The sequence below is a fragment of the Oryx dammah genome, unplaced genomic scaffold, assembly GCF_014754425.2.
Source record: "Oryx dammah isolate SB20612 unplaced genomic scaffold, SCBI_Odam_1.1 HiC_scaffold_13, whole genome shotgun sequence".
NCBI lineage: Eukaryota > Metazoa > Chordata > Mammalia > Artiodactyla > Bovidae > Oryx > Oryx dammah.
The window spans coordinates 62,952,173-62,978,362 of NW_024070197.1; the positions used below are offsets into that span (position 1 = coordinate 62,952,173).

At 54.1% G+C, this 26,190-nt stretch overlaps 1 protein-coding gene across 1 annotated transcript; it reads left to right on the forward strand.

Moving 5' to 3' along the window:
* Positions 1-8,807: 8,807 nt before the first annotated feature.
* FCSK (fucose kinase) lies at positions 8,808-26,016 on the forward strand. Its single transcript, XM_040253523.1, has 24 exons — positions 8,808-9,575; positions 12,968-13,072; positions 13,421-13,572; positions 14,293-14,343; positions 15,264-15,389; positions 15,736-15,808; positions 16,227-16,324; positions 16,630-16,710; positions 17,238-17,357; positions 17,534-17,705; positions 18,114-18,226; positions 18,780-18,881; positions 18,968-19,138; positions 19,620-19,684; positions 20,047-20,417; positions 20,986-21,196; positions 21,323-21,489; positions 21,584-21,805; positions 22,096-22,239; positions 22,394-22,513; positions 24,045-24,232; positions 24,309-24,408; positions 24,883-25,106; positions 25,279-26,016. The coding sequence occupies exons 2-24, from the start codon at positions 12,991-12,993 to the stop codon at positions 25,363-25,365; spliced, it is 3,240 nt and encodes a 1,079-aa protein (XP_040109457.1). The 5' UTR covers positions 8,808-9,575; positions 12,968-12,990; the 3' UTR covers positions 25,366-26,016.
* Positions 26,017-26,190: the final 174 nt, after the last annotated feature.

The window sequence follows — 26,190 nt, forward strand, 5'->3', positions numbered from 1 at the left end:
CCATACCATTTCTGTCCTTTATTGTGACCATCTTTACAAGAAATGTTTGTTCCCTTGGTATCTCTAATTTTCCTGAAGAGATCTCTAATCTTCCCCATTCTATAGTTTTCCTCTATTTCTTTGCATTGATCTCTGAGGAAGGCTTTCTTATCTCTCCTTGCTATTCTTTGGAACTCTGCATTCAAATGGGTATAGCTTTCCTTTTCTCCTTTGCTTTTTGCTTCCCTTCTTTTCACAGTTATTTTGCCTTTTTGTATTTCTCTTTCTTGGGGATGGTCTTGATCCCTGTCTCCTGCACAGTGTCACATGGGTGCTTTTTTCAGATTCTTTTCCATTAGAGGCTATTACACTATATTGAGTATAGTTCCCTGTGTTATATAGTAGGTCTTTGTTGTTTACCTATTTTACGTATCAGTTTAGTGCAGTTCAGTCGCTCAGTCGTGTCCAACTCTTTGCGACCCCATGAATTGCAGCATGCCAGGCCTCCCTGTCCATCACCATCTCCCGGAGTTCACTCAAACTCACGTCCATTGAGTTGGTGATGCCATTCAGCCATCTCATCCTCTGTTGTCCCCTTCTCCTCCTGCCCCCAATCCCTCCCAGCATCAGAGTCCTTTCTAATGACTCAACTCTTCCCATGAGGTGGCCAAAGTAGTGGAGTTTCAGCTTTAGCATCATTCCTTCCAAAGAAATCCCAGGGTTGCTCTCCTTCAGAATGGACTGGTTGGATCTCCTTGCAGTCCAAGGGACTCTCAAGAGTCTTCTCCAACACCACAGTTCAAAAGCATCAATTCTTTGGCACTCAGCCTTCTTCACAGTCCAACTCTCACATCCATACATGACCACAGGAAAAACCATAGCCTTGACTAGACGGACCTTAGTCGGCAAAGTAAGGTCTCTGCTTTTGAATATACTGTCTAGGTTGGTCATAACTTTTCTTCCAAGGAGTAAGCGTCTTTTAATTTAATGGCTGCAGTCACCATCTGCAGTGATTTTGGAGCCCCCTAAAAATAAAGTCTGACACTGTTTCCACTGTTTCCCCATCTATTTCCCATGAAATGGTGGGACCAGATGCCATGATCTTCGTCTTCTGAATGTTGAGCTTTAAGCCAACTTTTTCACTCTCCTCTTTCACTTTCATCAAGAGGCTTTTTAGCTCCTCTTCACTTTCTGCCATAAGGGTGGTGTCATCTGCATATCTGAGGTGATTGATATTTCTCCTGGCAATCTTGATTCCAGCTTGTGTTTCTTCCAGTCCAGCGTTTCTCATGATGTACTCTGCATAGAAGTTAAATAAGCAAGGTGACAATATACAGCCTTGACGTACTCCTTTTCCTACTTGGAACCAGTCTGTTGTTCCATGTCCAGTTCTAACTGTTGCTTCCTGACCTGCATGCAGATTTCTCAAGAAGCAGGTCAGGTGGTCTGGTATTCCCATCTCTTTCAGAATTTTCCACAGTTGATTGTGATGCACACAGTCAAAGGCTTTGGCATAGTCAATAAAGCAGAAATAGATGTTTTTCTGGAACTCTCTTGCTTTTTCCATGATCCAGCGGATGTTGGCAATTTGATCTCTGGTTCCTCTGCCTTTTCTAAAGCCAGCTTGAACATCAGGGAGTTCACGGTTCACGTATTGCTGAAGCCTGGCTTGGAGAATTTTGAGCATTACTTTACTAGTGTGTGAGATGAGTGCAATTGTGCGGTAGTTTGAGCATTCTTTTGCATTGCCTTTCTTTGGGATTGGAATGAAAACTGACCTTTTCCAGTCCCGTGACCGCTGCTGAGTTTTCCAAATTTGCTGGCATATTGAGTGCATCACTTTCATAGCATCATCTTTCAGGATTTGAAACAGCTCCACTGGAATTCCATCACCTCCACTAGCTTTGTTCGTAGTGATGCTTTCTAAGGCCCACTTGACTTCACATTCCAAGATGTCTGGCTCTAGAATAGTGATCACATCATCATGATTATCTGGGTCATGAAGATCTTTTTTGTATACTTCTTCCGTGTATTCTTGCCACCTCTTCTTAATATCTTCTGCTTCTGTTAGGTCCATACTATTTCTGTCCTTTATCGAGCCCATCTTTGCATGAAATGTTCCCTTGGTATCTCTAATTTTCTTGAAGAGATCTCTAGTATTTCCCATTCTGTTCTTTTCCTCTATTTCTTTGCATTGATTGCTGAAGAAGGCTTTCTTATCTCTTCTTGCTATTCTTTGGAATTCTGCATTCAGATGCTTATATCTTTCCTTTTCTCCTTTACTTTTTGCCTCTCTTCTTTTCACAGCTATTTGTAAGGCCTCCCCAGACAGCCATTTTGCTTTTTTGCATTTCTTTTCCATGGGGATGGTCTTGATCCCTGTCTCCTGTACAATGTCACCCACCTCATTCCATAGTTCATCAGGCACTCTATCTATCAGATCTAGGCCCTTAAATCTATTTCTCACTTCCACTGTATAATCATAAGGGATTTGATTTAGGTCATACCTGAATGGTCTAGTGGTTTTCCCTACTTTCTTCAATTTCAGTCTGAATTTGGTAATAAGGAGTTTATCATCTGAGCCACAGTCAGCTCCTGGTCTTGTTTTTGTTGACTGTATAGAGTTTCTCCATCTTTGGCTGCAAAGAATATAATCAATCTGATTTTGGTGTTGACCATCTGGTGATGTCCATGTGTAGAGTCTTCTCTTGTGTTGTTGGAAGAGGGTGTTTGCTATGACTAGTGCATTTTCTTGGCAAAACTCTATTAGTCTTTGCCCTGCTTCATTCGGCATTCCAAGGCCAAATTTGCCTGTTACTTCAGGTGTTTCTTGACTTCCTACTTTTGCATTCCAGTCCCCTGTAATGAAAAGGACATCTTTTTTGGGTGTTAGTTCTAAAAAGTCTTGTACATATAGTAGTGTGTATATGTTGAGGAGGAAATGGCAACCCACTCCAGTATTCTTGCCTGGAAAATTCCATACAGAGAGGAGCCTGGCGGGCTACAGCGCATGGGTCACAGAGAGTCAGACACAATGAGCGTGCACATGCACACACACACACACACACAATGTTAATCCCAAACTTCTAACTTATAATTTATAAAATGTTTTTTTAAAGTTTAGTCAGATGTGTACAGCATAGTCAGCTAAAAACCAAAACCACAACAGAAACCAAGTCAACAGAAAAGTGGAAGAAAATTTTGCAACTTATATCAGGTAGAAAAGGCTAATACAAAGTGCTCTGTAAATCAGTAAAATTACCAAGGAACAATGGGGCCTGTGAAAAGAATACGGACAGTTCACAGAGAAGGAAACAAATGGCTGTGACATGCAAACATGAGTAGCTTCACCCTTTAAAAACAAAAATTATGGTAGGGACTACCTTGGTGGTCCAGTGCTTAAGACTTCACCTTCCAATGCAGCGGTTGCACGTTTGATCCCTGCTTGGGAAGCTTAGATCCCACATGCCCACAGACAAAAAGCCAAAAAATAAAACAGGAGCAATATTGTAACAAACTCAATAAAGAGTTTTAAAGTGGTCCACCTTAAAAAAATCCTTAAAAAATTGTAGTAAAATATACATAAAATTTACCATCTTAACCATTTTTAATTGTACAGTTCAGTGGCATTAAGTACATTCCAGTTGTTGTATGGTAAACACTACCATTTATCTTCATAATTTTTTGGTTTTCCCAAACTCAAACTATGTGCCCATTAAGCTGTTACTCCCCACACTTTCCCCTCCTCCCAGGCCCTGACAATCACCAGCCTACTTCCTGTCTCTATGAATTTGACTATCAAGGCACGTAAGTATGAAGACAGTATCTGTCCTTTTGTGCCTGGCTTATTTCACTTAGCATAATGTCCTCAGTGTTCATCCATGTTGTGGCATGCGTCGAGATTTCCTTCTTTTTGTAGGCTGAATACTATTCTATTGTATACACTGATATATACCACATTTTATCCATTCATCTGTTGATGGACACTTGGGTTGTTTCCATCTTTTGGCTATTGTGAACAAAGATGCTATGAACATGGGTTTACAAATATCTCTTTGAGTTCCTGGTTTCAATTCCTTTGGATGTATACCAAAAGTGAAATTCCTGGATCATATGATAATTCTGCCTTTAATTTTTTGAAGAACCATCATAATGTTTTCCATAGTGGCTGTATCATTTTATATTTCCACCAACAGTATACAAGGATTCTAGTTCTTCCACATTCTGACACTTATTTTCTGAGTTTCACTTGTAATAATAAAAGAAATGCAAATTGCAACCACACCGAGATATCATTTTTCACCTATCAGATTGGCAAAGATCAAAAAGCTTGATAGCTATCTTGGGAAGAGTATGGGGAACAAGGATTGTCGTACACTGCCAATGCGGTTGGAAATCCATACGGCCTCTGCGAAGAGCTACTTGGTAATGTCTTCAAATTACACATGCACACACAATTTGACCTAGTAATTTCTAAGGAGGTATCCATCCTATCTGAACATGTTCTTAATTACATATAGAGATGGATATTTGTTAAAGCACTGTAAGAAAAAAGATTAAAGATGATCTAAATGTTGTTGATCCAGATTAAAGATTAAATGAATGGAACTGGGGAAGCTTCAATTGATGGTGTCAATTGTTTCCGCTCCTGCTCCTGCTCACTCACTTCAGTTATCTCCAACTCTTTGCAACCCTATAGACTGTAGCCCGCCAGGCTCGTTTGTCCATTGGACTTCCCCGGCAAGAATACTGCGGTGGTTTGCTATGCCCTCCTCCAAGGGGATCTTCCCGACCCAGGGAATGAACCCACGTCTCTTGCATTGCAGGAGGATTCTTTACCACTAAGCCACCAGGGGAAGCCCTTTTGTTATCATTACTTCACTAGATAACAGACTTTTGGAGAGTAGAGGACGGGCTTTTGTAGGTCCAAACAGACCTTCGAGAAATACTGATCAGATTGACTATTTCTTAGCCTCTGGCAGAACTAGATCGGCAGACAGCTCAGCGAGATAGTGTGGTTTTATCCAAAGTCATCTGCAGAATGTGTACTACAGATTATGTGCAAAGGACACTGGTAGGCACTGTGAAAATGACTAAAATTGAAGAACTGAACCCTGTCTTCTCAGAGCTTGAGACCTTGTGAAACACTCTGACAGACCTTAAAAGTATTTAACTTTTTAAAAAGTGTACTTTCAATTATATCAATGGAGACCATTGATCTGGTATATAAACTAAGGCTCAGCTCAGAGAAACTATATATGAACAGGCCCAGGGGTTGAGACTCTAAGCTTTCACTGCCAAGGTTCAGTGCCTGGTCGGGGAACTAAGATTCCCACAAGCCGCAGGCATGGCCTGAAAAAAGGATTCCTTAACATATTTGTGAAATGCTTTATAGCTTAGCCTAGAGGTTCCCCATGCATATAGGAATTGTTTTTCCCTAGCTCTGTACCTGTCCACTGAGAAGACCTGGGAGCAATGATATCCCATTAGCAACAAGCACACTAAATGTGTCATTGTTTGTTTTAACATTTTCTGGCTGTGCGGCATGTAGGATCTTAGTTTCCCAAGCAGGGATCAAACCCATGACCCCTGCACTGAAAATGCAGTCTTAACCACTGGACTGCCACGGAAGTCCCTCAGTGCAGTTATTTTAAAATTGAGGTGAAATTCACAGAACATAAAATCAACTATGATAAAGCATACAATTCAGTGTACCTAGTGCATTCACAATGTCTAGAAACCAGTACCTCTGGTTCCAAAACCTTTTCATCACCTCACAAGAAAACCCTGTACCCATTAAGCAATCACTCCCCATTCTTCCCACCCCCAGCCCCTAGCAACTGAGCTTGCTTTCTGTCTCTATGGATTTAACTATTTGGAACACTTCATATAAATGGAATCATAAAATAGTAATTTTTGCCTGAGTTCTTTCATTTTGCACATTTTCGATTCATCCATGTTGCAGTATGCATTAATATCTCATTATTTTTATGGTTGAGTAGTATTTCATTGTATGAATATACATATATATACACACACACACATTTTGTTTACTCAGTCTATTTATTTTAAAGTTGTGGGGACAAAATAAACCCATTTACCTTTATTTAGGGGATCTGTACCTCTCCTGAAGCAACACTTGTTAACATCCTATGTTGTTGTTTAGTCGCTAAGTCGTATCTGACTCTTTGTGACTCCATGGATTACAGTCCACCAGGTTCCTCTGTCCATGGGACTTCCCAGGCAAGAGTACTGGAGTGGGCTGCCATTTCCTACTGTATCCTACTATTAATATATAATCACATCCTACAGAATATATATACATAGATGTGTATATATGTACATCCTATAGCATGTATATAGATATATACACATCCTATAGCAGCACTCTTTGGAAAATACTGCATAAGATATTTGGAAAAGGCAAGTCAGGCTTTGGGGAAGATGGCCACTTGATGATAAAGTACACTTAATAGCTGTCCAGAAAGGGTTACCTATTTGGTCATCCTATCAGATCTGGATTTTGATTATTTAAAACCATACCAGGGACTTCCCTGTCAGTCCAGTGGTTAGGATTCCACGTTTCCACTGCAGGGGCACAGGTTCCATTCCTGGTCAGGGAACTAAGGTCCCGTAAGTCACGTGGAGTGGCAAGGAAAAAAAGAAGAAAAAATAATCAGCTGTTTCAATTTCTCCTTGAAAGACTGGTAGGAGAGTTTATTATCCTCTCCTCACCTTCATCATCTAGCTCCCATCTCTTCAGCAGTTCCCCTGCAGTAAATGCTCTTGGTTATACGCTTTCACAGGGATGGACCACCCATTCCCCAGCTGTCACGAGCGCTGGCTGCTAGCATCTCATAGCTGACTCCTCCGGAGAATTGTTATCAGTCCCTGTGAACCGTTTTGCCTGGAGATGCCCAGGAAATTTTGCTCCTCTTTTCCCTACCTCCCCCTGGCCCACCCATAGCCAACGAATGACTGATGTGGGGTACAAAGTCCAGATCCCTTCTTTCTAAAATAAGCCCTGTGGTGCATTTTATGCTCCTGAGATCCCCAGAGGATGAGACTGAGGCTATAGCTAAACCATCTTTGGTTGGCTTTTTCCCCTGCCTTATTCCTTCTCCCTCACTACCCTAAAAAATCACTCCCACAAGAATCCCTTTGTCTGGTTTTGCATCTAGGGAACTCAGCCTAAGCTATCCCTGGGTAGCCCTGACTCCCAGAGGGATATCCTGCAGCAGCCACTCGTCTCACGCAGTGTCCTGCAGATTGCATCTCCTACAAGAAGCCTTCCAGTCTTGCACCCTCACACTCTAGCAGCATGTTTAATAAGGAAGTGGGATGCCTACTTGGACTACCCTCATAGCTCAGTTGGTAAAGTATCTGCTTACAATGCAGGAGAACCCACTTTGATTCCTGGGTCAGGAAGATCCACTGGGGAAGGGATTGGCTACGCATTCTAGTATTCTTGGACTTCCCTTGTGACTCAGCTGGTAAAGAATTTGCCTGCAATGCAGGAGACCTGGGTTCGATTCCTGGGTTGGGAAGATCCCCTGGAGAAGGGAAAGGCTACCCACTCCAGTATTCTGGCCTGAAGAATGCCATGGACTGTATAGTCCACAGGGTCGCAAAGAGTCAGACACGACTGAGCAACTTTCACTTCACTTTACTTCTGGATGCCTACTCCATGCCAGGGACTGTGCCAGACTGTTAGACAAATACTGTTGTATTCTTACAGAGGAAGAAACTGAAGCTCAAAGAATTTGAGTGGTTTGCTCACACTGTCAGAAAGTGATGAGAACTGGAGAGGATTTGTCTGATTTCGAACCCTAGAATCTATCCTATATTATAACATCAGAATTTTTTTTTTTTTTATGGCTCTGTCTACCCCAGATCATGGGGGTAGAGAGCTACACGTTTTTGTGTCTGCTGCTGACAGGCTGCACTGAGGACTTGATCTCATTAAAAAAAACCTCTGTGAATATCTTTACTAGTGGCCTTGGAGCCCGACCCAGCGAGCCTGCCTGCCTTAGGATGTGGGGGGAAGCCTTTGGCCTCTGAGCTCCTTGGAGCTCACTGTTTTCCTTGAGCCACCCCCAGGGCTGCAGCTGCAGGCACCCCTTCCTTCTCCTCCACTGCAGAGCAGGGTCTGCACTGCTAGGAACAGCTTTCCCGGAGGCCTCCTGGGTTCACAGGAGAAGGAGTGGGTGCTGAAGTGAAGGAAGGAGGAGACCTGGGCCAAGTGAAGAGAGGGGGTGACTCCAGGGGGAGGACGGGGGATGGAGAGCGGTTTGGGGGAGGAAGTGGGGGAGTGGGAGCTGAGCAGGGGATTGCTCTTTATTCATTCCATCATTCAACACATTGTTTTAACCATGGACGATGTCCCAGGCATGTTCCGGTGACTGGGTATACAACAGGGAATAAACCACTGATCCAGCTTTAAGCGGGCCACATGGGAATAACAGCAATAGTCATAACAAGGGTTAGTAATTTTGGAGCATTTACTATGGAGTCAAGAATTTATCTCATCCTCATGATAAGCTCAGGCATTTGATACAATTATTACCCCATTTCACAGATAAAGAGTACGTGACACAGAACAGCCATGTGACTGGCCAAGTTAACAAAAAGTGAGCGGAATGTCACATTTTTTCTGAAACTCACTGCTTGGGCCTCCCAGGCTCCCTATCAATGACAGCAGTTTTGTAAAGTACATTCTCATAAGAAAAATTCAACTTGTGCAAATGAGGTTCAAGGTCTCCCTGCCCCTGCCCACTCCTGGCAGTATCCTCCTCCGGGTGCGCTCCTTCCAATCCTGTTCCTGTCCACAGACACTGTTTCTGACATGAGTAGCTTCCCATACAGAATGTTCTTTAACAAAATGTCTTGAACATTTTTCCCTATTGCATATGTCGACCTAGCCAATTATCTCTGTTGCATAGTATTCCATTGTATGGATGTGCCTAATTTATTTTTCCAGTACCCTGAGCGCGCGCGCGTTTCCACTTTTCCGGGATTACAAACAATGCTGCCATTCATAACTTTTCCAAAAGAGCCACACATCTCACTAGAGTTGTGACGTTTCTACCGGAAGGACCCACGTGACGAACCCGTGCAAGCCTGGTCAATTGCCAATCGGACGGTGGTCGCTTAACGCTGGGACAACGCCTGTGGGTTTTTTCTCCGGGTTTGATTTCTGCCTCTGTGGAGCAGAGCGGCGGCCCGCTCTGCCGCACCCTCAGGACTCCCCGGCCCCGGGGTTAAACTAATGCATACACCTCGAGCCTGGAACTCGAGCCCCAGGAAACGCGTTCTGTCTTGGAGCCGCCCTGGCTCCTCTGGGAGTTGTAGTTTTGCTGCCCCGCGGAGCCGCCGTCTCCGCTCCACACACCTTCTCGAAGGGACGGGTCACTGCCCTTTAGGAAGGCGTGGCTCGGACCACGTCTGAGGACCCGCGAGGTCGCTCGGAGCTGGGAATCGGGGAGGGACCAGCCCGGGCGGGGAGAGCGCTGAAACTACACTTCCCAGGACGCGCAGCGAGCCATGCACCGCCCCGCCTTAGAGAGCTAGCGGCGCGGGGCGCCGGGCGCAGGCAGGTACGTGGGTGCGCGCGGACCCGGCGCCGCGCGGCTGCCCCCAGCCGTTTCGTCGACCCCTGCCCGCCTCTTGGGCCCTCAGAACTGAGCTGGGCCACTGGCTGCCCGTTTCCTTACAGAGAAGAGCCGCTCCGAACTCTGCCGGCGCCCCCGAGCGCCCGCTTGCCGTAGGGTGGCTGCAGGCCCCTCATCCCGTTGGCCCAGGTCTTCTTACAGGAGCTCTGGGACTTGGGGACGCCCGGGACAGGGACTCCAGGCGGCTGGGGCGCTGGGTGCCGGGCTGGTGACTTTGCCTTTGAGGTCACTTTTCCTGCCTCATTTTACCCCGTCGGGTCTCGTTATTATCCGCTCATCTCAACTATATTTCCTTTATGTGATTTGCACTGTAATCTGTACTTCCAATCACCTTCCTTCTCCCTTCCTTTTTCCCCAGAAAGCAAATCAGATCCCTCCGTGAAACTACTTTTTCCCCTTTAAAATGCAAAATCACTGCCCTACTTCTCTTCAAGAAGCAGATAAGAAGAGGCCTTATTTTATTCTGTCCCTGACTCCCCTTCCCTATCCTAATTTTGGGCAGCATGTGGCTGAGGGCATTAGAAACCTTTTCAACTTGACCTCAGTAGGTGAAGTTCTATTGGAAGTGTGCAGAATGTTGGAATAGAGGCCTTAGTATCTAAGATCTCCTACAAATGTTAAGTATGACAGAGGGCGAAGACTCCAGGAGAGAGGTCTTGTTTCTGCAGGGTGGATAAGGGCATGAATCTTGGAGCTGGACACACCTGACCTGTCTGTACAAGCTGTATATGACCTTCATTATCCCCATTACCTAAATGAGAATCTGAGCGACCCAGGCCCCAGTCATGACTGCAGTATCAACTAACATTTGTGAACTGGACAGAATACTTCCCTGGCAGTGGTGGTGTGAGGATGAAAAATCAGTGTCTTCACTGTGGGTCAGAGTGAGTGGGTGAGCTAACTCTTAACAGCTGTCATCTTGAATGCCATCCTCAATTCACTGTCACCTTGTATTGGGCACTTTACATATATTTAGTACTTTTGTCTATTTTCAGTCCTACAAAGTAGGTTTGGTGTGGTGGTGAAGAGAATGGACTTTGGAAAAAAGGTGTCTGGGTTCAGATTTGGCTCTACCGCTTGCTAGCTGTGTGACCTTGGGCAAGTCACTCTCTCTGTGTCTCAGTTTCTTCGTCTTTAAGGATCAAGAGAGTACTTCCCAGATGTTTAGAGGTTCTTAGAGTAATTTTTCCTTTGATGGTGCCGATAGGAAAATGATGTACTTGCCATATTGGTTCAGGTCCTCAGAAAAGCAGACAACAGGATGAGATTTTTGCAAGAGATTTACTGGGGGAGGGAGGAAGGGCAGGGACCTGGAGGAAGCTGGGAGGGCTGTCTGTCTGCATTGCAGGTCCACTTCCTGTGACTGACACTGGAAGGAAGACAGAAGTTATGCCCAGAAGCTGTCAGACTGCAGTGCGGTTCTGAGGCAGCTTCTGTTGGGTGGAATGGGGAGTTCTGGCACCAAGGAGGCCTCCCACGGGATCCCCGTCTTGTCTGAGCGGGTCTGTCTTCTTCCAGTCGTTGGTTGATGGGTCGCCGGGCCTCCATGTGAACGAGATGGGGTGCATCCGCAATTATGCTTCCTACCACCGGAGGCCAGAGCTGGTTAGGGGGTGCCAAAGGTCACACAGGGAGTTGGTGGCCAGCCTGGAATCCCCAGCCACACCCTTCACTGGGAAGGCCTGATGGGTAACTAGGGAATGCCTCTGACCTCAGACCCCTGGCCAAGATCTGCTCGGACTTCCCTCTGGATTCCCCTCCTGAGCTGAGTCGGGAGTCGAGCAGTTTCTGTTAGTGGCGGAGGCTTTCCCTGGAAGCTCGTGGGAGTGTGGGTGTTGCTAAGTGGCAGTATCTGTCAGCCTGAACCACGGCTTCTGGCAGCAGAGTCTGACACAGGAAGAAATGGACTGAGGTTCAGGTTCCTGTTGGCTCCGACTGGAATGCGGTGGACTGCGAACGGAGGTGTGCTCAGGGCACCTCTGGGGGATCACGCAGCTCGCCCCACCGGCCCTCGCCATGCTGAGCTTTGGGGGCTGCTGCATGGGACCACCGCTGGCAGCACACTCCTAAGGACCTGCTATGGAGGTCTTGAGGAGGCCGAGCCTCGGCAGTCAGACCGTTTTCTTATGTGGCAGGACAGGAGCGTTGTGGGGATAGGAGTGGGTGAAGCTGTGGCTTTGGCCTCACCTTCCCCCGACCGCTCAAAGTGCTCTGGAGGAAGGTGACTGACAGGTGGGGTTGCAGCCCCATCTGGCTTGGAGTCTCTGAGAGGGGAGGTCCCCTCCCAGAGCTTCCTTCTTTGAAGGGAATTGCCCGCACCCTCAGGAGCCTGGACATAGAGCCTCCCTCCCCAGCCTCAGCTCAGAGCCAGCGATTGGTGATGAGGGCCTGGGGTACAGAAAGGATGGCCCTGTGCTTTAAGCGGGGGCCCGCTGTCAACGCCACCCCCTCCCCTTTCTTCCTCTCCTGAGGAAATCTCATATACCCAAACTGATAAAGGCAAAGATACACTGATCATGTGACGCAGTAATCCCACACCTCGGTGTCCACCTGGAGAGATGTCTTGCTGCTGCTGCTGCTGCTAAGTCGCTTCAGTCGTGTCTGACACTGTGCGACCCCATAGACGGCAGCCCACCAAGCTCCCCTGTCCCTGGGATTCTCCAGGCAAGAACACTGGAGTGGGTTGCCATTTCCTTCTCCAGTGCATGAAAATGAAAAGTGAAAGTGAGCTCGCTCAGTCGTGTCCGACTCTTCACGACCCCATGGACTGTAGCCTACCAGGCTTTTCCATCCATGGGATTTTCCAGGCAAGAGTACTGGAGTGGGGTGCCATCGCCTTTTCCGGGAGAGATGTGTTCGCGTTAAATCTACATGCGAATGTTAACAGCGGTTCTATTCATGATTACCAAAACCTGGAAGCAGCCCAGGTATCCTTCCTTTAGTGGGTAGGTGGAGAAACAGACTGTGGAATGTCCAGGCGATGGAGCACTGCTTGGCAAAACAGGAGAAAGAGCTACGGCTATGCTTAGCCAACTCAGATGGATCTCAGAGGCGCTGTGATGAGTGAAAGAAACCAATCTCAAAAGAGTACATTCCAGCTATAGCTTTGGAGAACGGATGGCTGGTTGTCAGAGGTGACGCACGGAGGAGGGTGTGACTGTAAAGGGTTGAGGTGTAGTTCTTTGAGATGCAGATGTGGTAGTGACCACAAGAACCTATATGTGTGCTAAAATTCATAAAACTATTTACAACCAGAAACATCAATTTTAGGATATGATCATTTAAACGCATTTACATATCTCTGTATCTCTGCCCAGAAAACCCTTCAACTTTGGCCAGAATGGAGCAGCCGAAGGGGGTTGATTGGACGGTCATCATTCTGACGTGTCAGTACAAGGACAGCGTTGAGGTCTTCCAGAGAGGTAGTTGACCCTCCCTGTGCATGCTGCCCCTGGTGTAGAACCCACTACCTGTTCCTTGCCACATATCCCTGGAGCCCCAGGAGCCAGGCAGTCCCAGGTTCAAACCCAGATTCTGCTTCTTCCTTGCCATGTGACCTCAGACACATATCAGTTCACTGAGACTTGGTTTTCTCATCTGTGAAGTGGAAGTAACTGTCCTTACCTCACTGAGTTGGGAAAAGATCTAATGAGCTACTAGATGAAAAGGTGCTAAGTCAAAGAAGAGAAAATAACGGAGGTTTGCTCTAGGTGCTCGGGACTGGGGGCTGGGGTGCTGGGGGGCAGGTCCCAGCCATGTTCTGACCGTAGAGCTGGAAATACGGCAGAAGCGAGAACAGATCCCTGCTGGGACGCTGCTCCTGGCTGTGGAGGACCCTGAGGTTCACGTGGGCAGTGGAGGAGCCACCCTCAACGCCCTGCTGGTGGCTGCTGAGCACCTGAGTGCCCGCGCAGGCTTCACCGTGAGTGGTCCTGACGTCCCCTCCTTGGCACCGCGGGGTGGGGGCTTCAAGCAGAGCTTTCCCTGCTTCCCGCTCCTCAGGCCCCACCGCCCTGCCCCATTCGGGGTCAGCATCGGGCTCGCGTCTGTAGGTTGCGCACACTCACCCAGGTGAGGGCAGAATGCAGGGACAGCCTTTGGCAGGGGTTCAGAGCCAGTGTCAGAATTGGGCTTTCTGGCTGTTCTTGAAAAATCTCGTCTTGCCACCCTGGGCTCTCCTTCCCACGGGGCAGTGGTTTGCTGGAGCTGGGATACAGCAGCCCCTGGGGGTAGGGCACCGGCCTACAGTCCGCACACACCCAGCCACTTCAGTCGGTCACCCTGCCAGCATGGCGCCCTGGCACAGGGAGGGAGGGTGGCTGCAGCTGTGGATGCAGCCTGGCACTGGGAGTGGTGCCAGCGAGTCGGGGGACCACTGTGTGGCTGCCAGCCAGCCCCACGCTCTCATCTGCAAGCTTCCCTACAAGCAGGGCAGGGGGTGGCCCCACCGCAGGGCCCCTTTGTCCCCTCATCCCGGAGGGGCCAGGGCTGTCTCGTGCCTGCCTCTGGCCATTTGTCTTAGCTGTTATTCCTTTGCCACTCGTGTGGACTGGTGCTGGGGTTTCTCCCTGGAGGGGAGGCTGCCATCCTTGGCTGCCATCTGTCCAGACCTCTGTCAACAGGGCTCTCCCGCTTCTGATAGGTGGTCACGTCAGATGTGCTGCACTCGGCCTGGATCCTCATCCTGCACATGGTTAGTAGAATGCCCGGCAGGGCCCACGCAGAAGGAGGGAGCCGCTGATTCTTGGGGCTGGGCGGGACTTTAGAGGGCGGCTTCCTTTGTGTGCACGGTGTCCGTTGTACACGTTCAGAAGCGTCAGGATCAGAACTGATCCACGTGTTCAAGATGGGGAACTGGATACATAAAAACAGCATATCCTCCTGGAGGAACATTAGACAGTGATTGAAAGGTCCATTTAACTCTCTGCACTCACCTGTGCATTGACTGACTCTGTGACCTGGTGCAGTGGTCACGTGATCATTTCTAGGCCTCCGTTAACACTTCGTCATTCGTGTGGAAGTGTTGAGATGGCCCATTAAATGCTTAAATTGGGGCTGGGCCTGGCTCACTGTGAGTGTCAGTGAATGTATTTTCATTATTTGGTGAAAAAGGCGAGCCACACAAGTTTGAATAGAATGATCTCAGCTTTTTTAATTGAAAGTTTGGTTGAGATCATTATAGATACACATATAAGAAACAGTCCAGAGAGAAGCCTCTGTAAACGTTGCCTAGATCCTTGCAATGGTCATATTTTCCAAAACTATAGTATAATCACAGCCAGGGTATTGATATTGATGTGGTTCCCAATCTTATTTCTCCAGTTTGACTCACACTCCTGTGTGTGTGTGTGTGAAGTTCTTCTTTTCCACCTTTAAAATTTTTGTGAAAACATAGTCTGCATATACCTCAAAAATGAGGGCAATGGTTACTATCCCTGAGGGGTTCTTTTTCCTTTTTGTATCTGCATTGTCTAATTTTTTACCATAATCATTTCATTTCAAAAATTACATGAAAAAATTACATGAGAAAAACCCTTGTCAAAGTCCAGAGCCTGGTGGCTTTCCACTCCGCCCCTTTGCCCCAGGCTCCTCTGCCTGTCCCCGCTCCCCCAGGGCCGAGACTTCCCCTTCGACGACTGTGGCCGGGCCTTCACTTGCCTCCCTGTGGAGAACCCCCAGGCCCCCGTGGAGGCCGTGGTCTGCAACCTGGACTGCCTGTTGGACATCATGAGCCATCGGGTGAGGCCGGGGTCTTGTCCTGTTACCCGCTGTGCCCCAGCCAAGGTCTTTGCTGGCTGAGGCGGGGGACACCAGAACAGTGGCTTTGGGCGCCCGCGTTTAGTTACCATCAGTGGCTTTGGGTGCTTCAGGAGGGTAGTGTGTTTAGTTACCGACAATGGCTTTGGGCGCTTCAGGAGGGTAGTGTGCCGCCCTGGGGGAGGCGTGGCCCCAAAAGTATTTGGGAGGGCGGGCATGGGCACCCCAGGCCAGGGGCCCCCCTCCCCTCAGCAGCCCGGTCCCCCGGAACAGGCGGAGGCCGTGCCCGTGGGCAGGCCTGGGCCCCGCCAGCTCTCTCTCTCCCCAGCTGGGCCCGGGCTCCCCGCCGGGCGTGTGGGTCTGCAGCACGGACATGCTGCTCTCGGTGCCTCTGGACCCAGGTGAGCCTGCGGAGGTTTGCGGCTGCCTTCCCTAGGCCCCGCCCGAGCCCGCTCTGCCTCTCCGCCCCCACTCGCCCTCTCGGCCTGGCCCACTGCCCCCGCAGAAGGGACGCTCTGAGGTTTTCAGGATGGAGCCTAGAGCAAGAGGCAGGCCTCCCCCGCCGCGCCTACCTCTCCTGTCCATGGGATGGAGACACCCAGTCTGCCCCTGTGGCCCCCAAGGGCTCCAAGGACGAGCTTGGGGCGGGGGTGAGGTGCTGTCATTCTCCCAGAGGAAACCATGGAAATGTCCTTTCTCTAGAGGTGCCTGCACAGCCCTGCCCTGAGCGCGTGCCTCCTGGCAGGCGCCCCCCACCCCCTCCCCGCCCTTGCCTTGGGTTGAGGTCCCTGGAGAGCCTCCTGACTCCCCCACCCGCAGGCATCAGCTGGGACGGCTTCCGGGGAGCCAGAGGGATCGCCCTTCCCGGGAGCACGGCCTACGCCCGGAGCCATGGTGTCTACCTGACCGACTCCGAGGTAGGGCCCCGGGCCTGGTCCTGACTGCTGGCTGGTCTGGGTTTGATGGTTTTCCCCATGGCAGCAGCTCCTGTGCTCACTTAGTCCTTTACCAAACACGAGTTTCCCCCGACCCTGTGCCGGGCCCTGTGCCTGCACTTGGGGCCGTGGAGAAGTCTGCCATGGGGCTGGGGGAGGTCTCGGGCACTGGTGTCTAGGGAGTGTCCCGGCCCTCTCAGACGTCCGTCAGAGGTTTGCATCTGGAGAGCGCCCTCCTTCTCAGCCTCTCTGCCTCCTTTCCTAACTCCGTTTCCTCTCCCACCTAGGGCTTCGTTCTGGACATTTACTACCAGGGCACTGAGGCAGAGATACAACGATGCGCCAGGCCTGATGGGCGGGTGCCGCTGGTACGGCTGCCAGGCCCCAGGGTGGGGGGCTTGGAGACTTTATGGGATGGGAGAGGGAGGGTTGCCTTCCTGCCCAGGGCAGAGCCCCGCTCCTTCCAGGAAGGCTAGAACCAGAATCTGAGGCAGATCTGGAACGGGTATTCAGGGGAGCAGGTGGCGCCAAAACCTAAGGACAGGGTTAGCCTTGTCATTCAGAGTCTTGTCCTGAATGAGAAAGGCCAGAAGCAGGCTCAAGGGATCTTTCCAGAAGGAAGGACAGAGATGTAAGAGGTGCATAAGAGTCTGGGACTAGGCCGTAGGGAAGACAGAGGAGCCCTGAAAATTGAGGGGTCTCCAGAAGGTGCCTGTAGAGGGGCCCTTGGTGGGGACCTGCCTCCAGTCAGCCTGGAGTCCTGGCACTACAGTGGCCCAGAAGATGAAGACCCTGTCCAGTGTGGCCTGGGGGCCCGTCTGCCCCCGCCCTCCCCAGCTCAGGCACATGCCTGGCCCTGGGGTCTCCTCCCTGACCCTTGTGGGGGTCCCTGCAGGTGTCCGGGGTTGTCTTCTTCTCTGTGGAGACTGCTGAGTGCCTCCTGGCTACCCACGTGAGCCCGCCTCTGGATGCCTGCACCTACATGGGCTTGGACTCGGGAGCCCGGCCCGGCCAGGTGCCCGGGACTGGGGACCGGGAGGCCTTGGCCTGGGCGAGAGGCCCTGGTGCTGCTGGTCTGGCTGCGGGGCCTCCAGCCAGTCTGTTCCCCTCTGTGTGTCCGCGTCTCTGGGGAGGGAGTGGGCCCCGCTCAGCCGGGGAGCCCACTGACAGTAGCGCCCGCCCCTGTCCCAGCTGTCTCTGTTTTTTGACATCCTGCTCTGCATGGCCCGGAACGTGCAAAGGGAGGACTTCCTGGTGGGGCGGCCCCCGGAGATGGGGCAAGGTGACGCGGACATCGCAGGCTATCTGCACGGCGCCCGGGCTGAGCTGTGGAGGCAGCTCCGCGGTCAGCCTCTCACAGTGGGTGGGTCCTGCCTTCCTGTGCTCTGGGTGGGGAAGCCTTGGGAGTGGGGACCCCCAGGCAAAGCTCCTCCCTCACCCGCTGGCCTCTGGGCCCCTAGGCCAGGCCGGCCTTGTGAGCACCTGCGCGGGACAGCTACCTTCTCCTGGTTCCGAGTCCCCTGCTGACATCCCTCTTCCCTTCTTCCTTGGTCTCATTCCGGGGCTCCCGTCCTGGTCTTGCTGCTTTGTAGCTGGGTGACTTTGGGCAGGTTGCTGAGCCTCTCTGGATCTCAGCTTCCCCAACAGCACAGTGGGCTCGTTTTCACGCCTGCCCTCCCAGGCTCTGATGAGGCCGTGTTTTCTGGTGGCCCAGCCTGGTGTCAGAGCCGCAGGAGGCAGGACGTTGAGGTCAGTACTTGTGTCTCTACAGCGTATGTCCCTGATGGCAGCTACAGCTACATGACCAACTCAGCCAGTGAGTTCCTGCACAGTCTCACATCCCCAGGGGCTCTGGGGGCCCAGGTCATACACTCCCAGGTGGAGGTAAGACCTGCCTGGAGGTGAGGCCTGCAGAGGTGCCTACAGGGTGCTTGGTGGCCATGGGGAGCTTCAGGGAGGGGTGGGAACAGCATGCTTGGGACAGACTATGAGGGTAGGTGCTATTACCTCATTTCACACAAGAGTCACTGGAGGCTCAGAGAGGTTAAGTAACTTACTTAAGGCCACAGAGCCAGTAAGTAGCCAAGTCAGGATTTTACGTCCCAGTCTGACTGATTGAGAAGCTAGAGAAGAGTGCCCCCTAACCCTTTCTGAAGAGTCTGCTCAAGGAGTCAGGCAAATTCACGGTGATGGGCAGGTAAGAGTGCAGAGGCAACCCTCAGGGTGGCAGGGGTTGGACCAGCTAAACAGGTGGGAGTTTTCTGGGGGGCTGTCATCTGGTGGGACCCCCATTTCTGGGTTCAGGTTTGCTCTGGAGGGGAGCATGTCCCTGGCGGAAGAGCAGGGACAGCGGCAGGAGTTCTGGCTGGGGCCAGGCTGTGGGGGAGGATTGGGGCCGCCCCTGCCAGGGCCTCACGGCTTTCTCCCGGGTCCGAAGGAGCGGTCGCTGCTGGGGGCTGGGAGCGCTGTGGTCAGCTGCCTGCTGGAGGGCCCCGTGCGGCTGGGCCCCGGGAGCGTCCTGCAGCACTGCCACCTACGGGTGAGGCTGGGCGTGCCGGGGGGAGGCCCGCCCCGGGGTGCGCCTGGGCTCCGCTGAGCACGCAGACTCTGTCCTCTCCCCACCAGGGCCCCATTCACGTTGGGACTGGCTGCTTTGTGAGTGGCCTGGACGTGGCCCAGTCCCAGGCGCTGCACGGCGTGGAGCTGCGTGACCTCATCCTGCGGGGACACCACGTGCAGCTGCACGGTGCACCCAGCCGGGCCTTCACCCTCGTGGGCCGCCTGGACAGCTGGGAGGTAGGTGCTCAGCGGCCTCCCCTCACCCCCATTTTTAGGCCTTGGGCAGCCCCAGTGTCCCCAGCACAGCGCCCACTCCCCTGGGGGCTCTGCAAGCACTCACCTGGGGGATACAGGCTGTGAGGAGGATGCGGCCGGTAGGGCCTCAGCAGGCCTTTCCCTCCCTCCTCTTGGCTGGCTGGGGACTCCTACCCCCATTTTTCAGGCTGAGACCAAGGTTCAGAGAGGGAGGTGACCCGCCTTAGCTGCAGAGCCAGTTGCGGTGGGTCAGGTTGGGGGCCAGCATTCTGCTCCGGGTCCCAGGCCCCCGGGCAGGCACCTGGAGGCGCCAGGGCTTGTCGCTGGTTCAGGACCTGCTTGCCCGTGTGCCCCCATCTCTCTTCCTGCCCCCTCTGGCCCCGACCCCAGTCCCCTGGCCTTATTTTCCCTAACCCCTTCCTGTGGCCCCGTCAGCCCTGACAGCTCCCTTCTCTCTCCCCAGAGACAGGGGACAGGAACATATCTCAACATGTCTTGGAGTAAATTCTTCCAGAAGACGGGCATCCGGTAGGGTGGATGGCCCCATGGGGCTCCGTGGGCCTTGGCAGCCAGGGTGGCAGCTGCCTGGAGGCTCAGGGCCCACCCCCCTCAATCCCTGGGGCCTGGGGTAGTTTTGAGCAGCCTCATCTGCCCTAGCATCGTCCCCCTGGGCTATTCCAAATTCCTGATGGTGCCCAGGCTCTGGGATTTTGTTCAGCTGCCTGGGAAAGGAGGCAGGGCAGCTGGGCCTCCCGCCCTGAATCGCTCGCTTGTGCTGTCTCTGAAGGGGTTGGTCCTGTCCCCAGGAAGGAGCCAGGCCCCCACTGACAGGTGGTCGGGGCTGGGGGACCGTGCTCCCCTCCTGCTGATGCGGCTTCTCCCCACCTCAGGGACTGGGACCTGTGGGACCCGGACGTGCCCCCTGCTGAGCGCTGCCTCCTCAGTGCCCGTCTCTTCCCTGTGCTCCACCCCTCGAGGGCCCTGGGGCCCTGGGATCTGCTGTGGATGCTAGACCCCCAGGAGGACGGGGGCCGGGCCCTGCAGGCTTGGCGGGCTTGCTGGCGTCTGTCCTGGGAGCAGCTGCAGCCGTGCCTGGACCGGGGCACCACGCTGGCTGCCCGCCGGGACCTGTTCTTCCGCCAGGCCCTGCACAAGGCGCGGCACGTGCTGGAGGCCCGGCAGGACCTCAGCCTGCGCCCGCTGACCTGGGCTGCCGTCCACGAGGGCTGTCCTGGGCTCCTGCTGGCCACACTGGACCAGGGTGAGTGTGCTGGGCACCCAGCTGGGAAGCCAGATCCCGCATCGCCTGCCCTGTCTGCCCTCTGGGTCGTCAACCTCGGGCATTAGGGAGACACGAGACTCTAAAGCAGGGGGGAGACACAAGTGGAGTTAACCGTCTGGGCGCTAGGAGCTCCATCCGAGTCATTGAGGGGCTTGGGGAGAGGTGGGGGCCTGGTGCTGAGCCTCTGGGTCCTGTGAGCATCGGCAGAGCGTGCATTCTGTGCTGGGGGCTGGATGGGGTGAAGTGCTCCAGCAGGGGGCTCAGGCAGCGCCTTGTTCCCTGTTTGCGGTTGTTCACTCAGCCACCCAGGGGGACTGAGGATGAGCCCAGGTAGTTTGCCTCCCGAGACTGAGCTCATATTCACTAAGGGCATCCTGGGCTGGGACTCGCCAGGATGAGAACTTTGCCAGGTGGAGAAGTTGGGGGCACCCTCAGGCCAGGATACATGTGGGGCCACAGTGCAGAGGTGTGAGGGCTCTGGGGTGTTTGAGGGCAGAGGGCCTTGGGGACGGGCTCCTCAGCAGCTGCCCGCCTCCTGGTCCATCAGTGGCAGCTGGTGCAGAAGACCCTGGCGTGGCCGCCCGTGCCCTGGCCTGTGTGGCAGATGTCCTGGGCTGCATGGCGGAGGGCCGAGGCGGCTTACGCAGTGGGCCAGCGGCCAACCCTGAGTGGGTGTGGCCCTTCTCCTTCCTGGAGCGTGGAGACCTGGCGCGGGGTGTGGAGGCGCTCACCCGGGAGCGGGCCAGGTGGCTAAGCAGGTAGGCTGAGGATGCCCGAGCCCCTGGAGGATACCCTGCTGGCCTTGGAGATGTGAGCCCAGAGGGGCGGGGCAGCTTCAGCTCCCCAGGGCAGTCGGGACCCAGACCCCTCCCTCCCACCCGCAGGCCAGCCTTGCTGGTGCGGGCCGCCCGCCACTACGAGGGGGCCGGGCAGCTGCTGATACGCCGGGCTGTGATGTCTGCCCAGCGCTTCGTCTGCTCCATGCCGGTGGAGCTGCCGGCGCCCGGGCAGTGGGTGGTGGCGGAGTGCCCAGCGCGGGTGGACTTCTCTGGTGAGCCTGTGGAGGAGGGTGGGGTGGGGGTCGGCACTCCAGAGCTGAGCTGGCAGACGCCCGAGACCAGCTGGGTCTCGTTTCGTCGCCACAGGGGGCTGGAGTGACACGCCGCCCCTGGCCTACGAGCTCGGTGGGGCCGTGCTGGGCGTGGCTGTGCGAGTGGACGGCCGCCGGCCCATTGGGGCCAGGGCTCGCCGCATCCCGGAGCCTGAGCTGCGGCTGGCGGTGGGGCCCCGGCAGGACCAGACGGCCGTGAAGATGGTGTGTTGCAGCCTGGACGACATGCGGGGTTACTGCCAGCCCCAGGCCCCAGGTCAGCGCGCCTGCGACATGCGCGGCGGGGCGTAGGGGCGGAGCCCCATAGCCTGCAGGCCACAGCGGCCGGGTCTCAGGGGCGCCCTGCCGTCACCCGCCCCCAGCCCCACACGCGTGCAGGAGGGAGAGCGGCCTGCGGGCTGGTGCCCCAGAGCCTGCAGGGCCTGTCGCGACTGGGGAGGGGGTGAGCACTGCTGCTGGGCTGAGCTCCTGCTGGCGCTGAGACGGGTTGGGGTCTGTGTCCGCCCTGGAGACCAAACGCCCCGCTGGGGTCTGCTCCCTACGCAGGGGCGCTGCTGAAGGCGGCCTTCGTCTGCGCGGGCGTCGTCAGTGTCTCCTCCGAGCTCTCGCTGAGGGAGCAGCTGCTACGTGCCTTCGGGGGCGGCTTTGAGCTGCACACCTGGTCTGAGCTGCCCCACGGCTCTGGCCTTGGTGAGTGGGTCCGCCCCCTGCTGCACACCGGCCTGCTCACCCCTTCAGCCTCGCTCTGGCCCCCTCGCCGGGCCCTGCCCCGTAGAGCGGGAGTGGGCGGGGCAGGACGGGCTGGTGGAGCGGCTTCATGCCAGCCCTCTCCCCTGCCCTGCAGGCACCAGCAGCATCCTGGCGGGGGCCGCCCTGGCTGCGGTGCAGCGGGCCGCAGGCCGCGCGGTGGGCGCGGAGGCCCTGATCCACGCAGTCCTGCACCTGGAGCAGGTGCTCACCACAGGTAGGGGGCTGCCCCGGGGCAGGACGAGGGTCATCAGAAACAGGGGCTCCCCTGGACCTGCAGAGCACCCACAGCTGCGCTGGGCGGCACAGTGATTAAGAGCTGCCTTCTTAACCCTCTGACACTCTCTGGTGCTTTCAAAATGAACTAGTTCTACCTCAAAGGACTTGATGTATAAACATACTCTTAAGAGTCCGTGCAACACCTTTCCTATTAGGAATTCCTTCTGTCTGTGTCCCTGAGGGCTGTCCCTCAGGGCGGGACTGTGTTTGGAGGAGGGGACAGGCCCCTCAGCCTGCTTTGCAGCACCTTGTCCCTCCCCTGGCTGGGGCCCCCACCACCTGAGGGGGCGCCCAGCCAGGGCCACGGTCATACAGAATGTCTAGCACCAGGCTTCTCACCACGGTGGCCCCTTAGCGTCCACACAGGAGAGAGCAGCGAAGCCTGTCTGGCTCCAGGGTGCTCTCACCTCAGGGTGCCGAGCCTCCCCTCCAGCACAGCCCTGGGAAGGAAGCTGCCACAGAGACACACAGATGCCTGATGACGGTCTCTTCCCTGGCCGCCGTGTAGCCCGACTCCTCTGACTGTACTGACTCACATCCTGTAGTAGGTGGGCGTTACCACAAAGGCCCGATGGGGAAGCCTTTTAGTTTTCTTTTGGAGTGTACCATTCATAGCCTTCATTTGGTCAAATGACAACTGTTTATCAGATACCCACTCTGTACTGGGCCTCGGGGATAGAATGAACAGAAACAGGGTCCTTACCTTCAGAAGTCATATGGGCTGTTGGAGACGAATGTTAATCAATAACCACTCAAATGAACGTATAATTACAAGCTATGCCAGGTGCCCTGGAGAGGAGGATTGCCATTAAGGAGTTCTCAGTGTTCCAGGCCTTGACACTAACCACATTTTGGCCGTAGTGTTCCAGATGCCTCCTGCCATTTGTGTTCCATACTCGAAACCCTTGCAGGCCCTTTACCAGATATCAAAGACCTAACCCAGAATCACCTCAGGTTTTGACAGTTTTATACAGCTGCCAGAAGAAAAGAGATCCATACCTTTCATTACTGAAGCAGAATGTGAACAAGCTATTTTATATCAAGTTTGATAAGAGATGCTGAGAAGCTTATTTCTACCATCAACACCCTTTATCAGGCAGGCTGAGGTGCAGGAACTGTTAGGCTGTAGGGAAAGTCCTGTGTCATCCTGCCCTGGGGGAAAGGTTAGGGTAAGGTCTTAATCCTTTGATGTGGTTTACCCCAGTTCCAAGAACACATTAGGTCTGCAGCAAACCTCAAGCCTTGGGTTAGGTTCTAAGCTTGGGCTCCGGAATGAAGCCCCTTCCCCTGGGCTTGTCTTGCACCCAGGGGTGGGGCAGAAGCTGTACAGCTCAGCTGACTCAGCGTTGGTAGGGGAAGCTGTCTTCCCAGGCTGGTCCCAGCTAGGGACGCAAGGCCAGGAGCCTGGACCGGGAGAGGGAAGCCTGGCCAGCGAGGCCCCAGCATTGACGGGGCTGGGGCTCTCGTAGGAGGCGGCTGGCAGGACCAGGTGGGTGGCCTCATGCCCGGCATCAAGGTGGGACGCTCCCAGGCTCAGCTGCCACTGAAGGTGGAAGTGGAGGAGGTCACTGTGCCTGAGGGCTTTGTCCAGAAGCTCAATGACCACCTGCTGCTGGTGTACACTGGGAAGACCCGCCTGGCCCGGAATCTGCTCCAGGTGAGGCCTGGCCCCAGGAGGGAGGAGGCGGACCGCTCAGCGAGGCTTGGCCTCACGGCTCCTGCACTCCCTGCAGGATGTGCTGAGGAGCTGGTACGCCCGGCTGCCTGCCGTTGTGCAGAACGCCCACCGCCTGGTGCAGCAGACCAAGGAGTGTGCGGAAGCCTTCCGCCAAGGTGAGGCGCTTCCTCTCTAGAATTCAGGACCTCAGAGTGAGTGCCTGCTGCCGCTTGTGGGCCTGAGGCCAGGGGGCTCTGCAGGGCTTGGCACCGCCCTCGGTATGAGGCCCCCAGGGACAGAGGACTACAGTCTGTCCTCGGCAGGGTCTGACGCTTAGGTGTGAGTCGTGTCTCAGGACAGTACTTGCATCCTGGGGAAGGCCTCCAGCCCACCTACCGGCAAGCAGATGGGGGAAGAAGCTTGGTTCCACAGCTGGGTTCCAGGGAGTCAGAGCTGATCAGGGCCACACAGTTAAATATGCTGGGTACCACACCAGCTGCTCTGTGCTCAAACAACCCCTTGAGGGGGGTTTTACAGTTCCTGTTTCCAGCCAGTACTGGACCCAGGTTCTGAACCAGGACGCCAGTTAAGCAGTGCCTCTGGGTGCCCCATCCAGCCTACAGATGACCCCCTTTCTGCCCCCACCCCAGGGAGTCTGCCTCTGCTGGGCCAGTGCCTGACATCATACTGGGAGCAGAAGAAGCTCATGGCTCCAGGCTGTGAGCCCCTGGCGGTGCGGCGTATGATGGATGTCCTGGCCCCCCACGTGCACGGCCAGAGCCTGGCAGGGGCAGGGGGCGGAGGCTTTCTCTGTCTACTGACCAAGGAGCCGCGGCAGAAGGCGGCTCTGGAGGCTGTGCTGGCCAAGACAGAGGTACCGGGTGGTTGGAGTATGCTAACTGGCAGGGACAGGAGCCCTTCCTGTGGCCCACCAGCTAACCAGGGCTACAGCTATAAGCCCCCTTGGCCCTGCTGCTCAAGTCCAGCCTCCTGAGGGCCTGAAATCCACACAGAGCCCACTAACACCTCCCATCCTTTGCTCCTAGGGCCTCGGGAACTACAGCGTCCACCTGGTAGAAGTGGACACTCAGGGCCTGAGCCTGCAGCTGCTGGGAACTGAGACCTCTAACTGAGGCCCCTTCTCTTGAAGCTTGTTCCTCTGCAAGAGGAGAAAGCCTGCAGCTATAGCAGCCCCTCCTGTCCTTCAGGGGAGCGTTCAGTCTTCTCTCCACCCACTTCTCTGTGAATCTGCTTCCAAAGGAAAGCGACCCAAGCTCTGGCCTGGCCCTTTCTGAAACTTGGTAAAGCAGAGATGGTGCTTGGGAACAGGACTGAGACTTCCTGGTTGACGGTGGCCTAGGCTTAGCCTGTGCTCCATCTGGACCTAGGAAAGTCCCAAGCTAAGCGTCCCCTGTGGCCTTTACAAATCCAATGGCCCTGCTTGGGCCTTTGCCTTCTCACTCTCCACCAGGGCCTGAAAGAAGGGAATGACAACCAGCCTTGGCAGACCGCTGGGGTCCCTTGGTAAGGCCGACCTTGAAGAGGCCTTTGGGGGCATTTCCTGTGGCCTTCCTTAGAGGTGCAGCTTTTGCCTGAGTAGAGACTTCCTGTTCAACACTCTGCCAGGATGACTCAATAGAGGAGTGGGAACATGTCTGTGGCAGAGAGCCGGTGCAGTCCTGCAGCAAGCTGCTGCTGCTGAGGCCCTGACCAGCAATGCTGCAGCTCTACCACGTACCTGTGGGTTCTCAGTCTTCCTGGAATAAACTCACTCTGCATTCCAGGCTGTCCTCACAAAGATCCTTTCTGTTCCTGCTGGGAGTGTGGGAATCTGCCCCCGGGACGATCCGGCTTCTGGTGCCAGGGGCCAAGAGGGGATGAGGGTCTGGGACTGGGTGAGGCCCCTGTTGTCATGTGCCGCTCTGGGCACCAGAGGAGGCCGAGAAGTCAGACTTTTG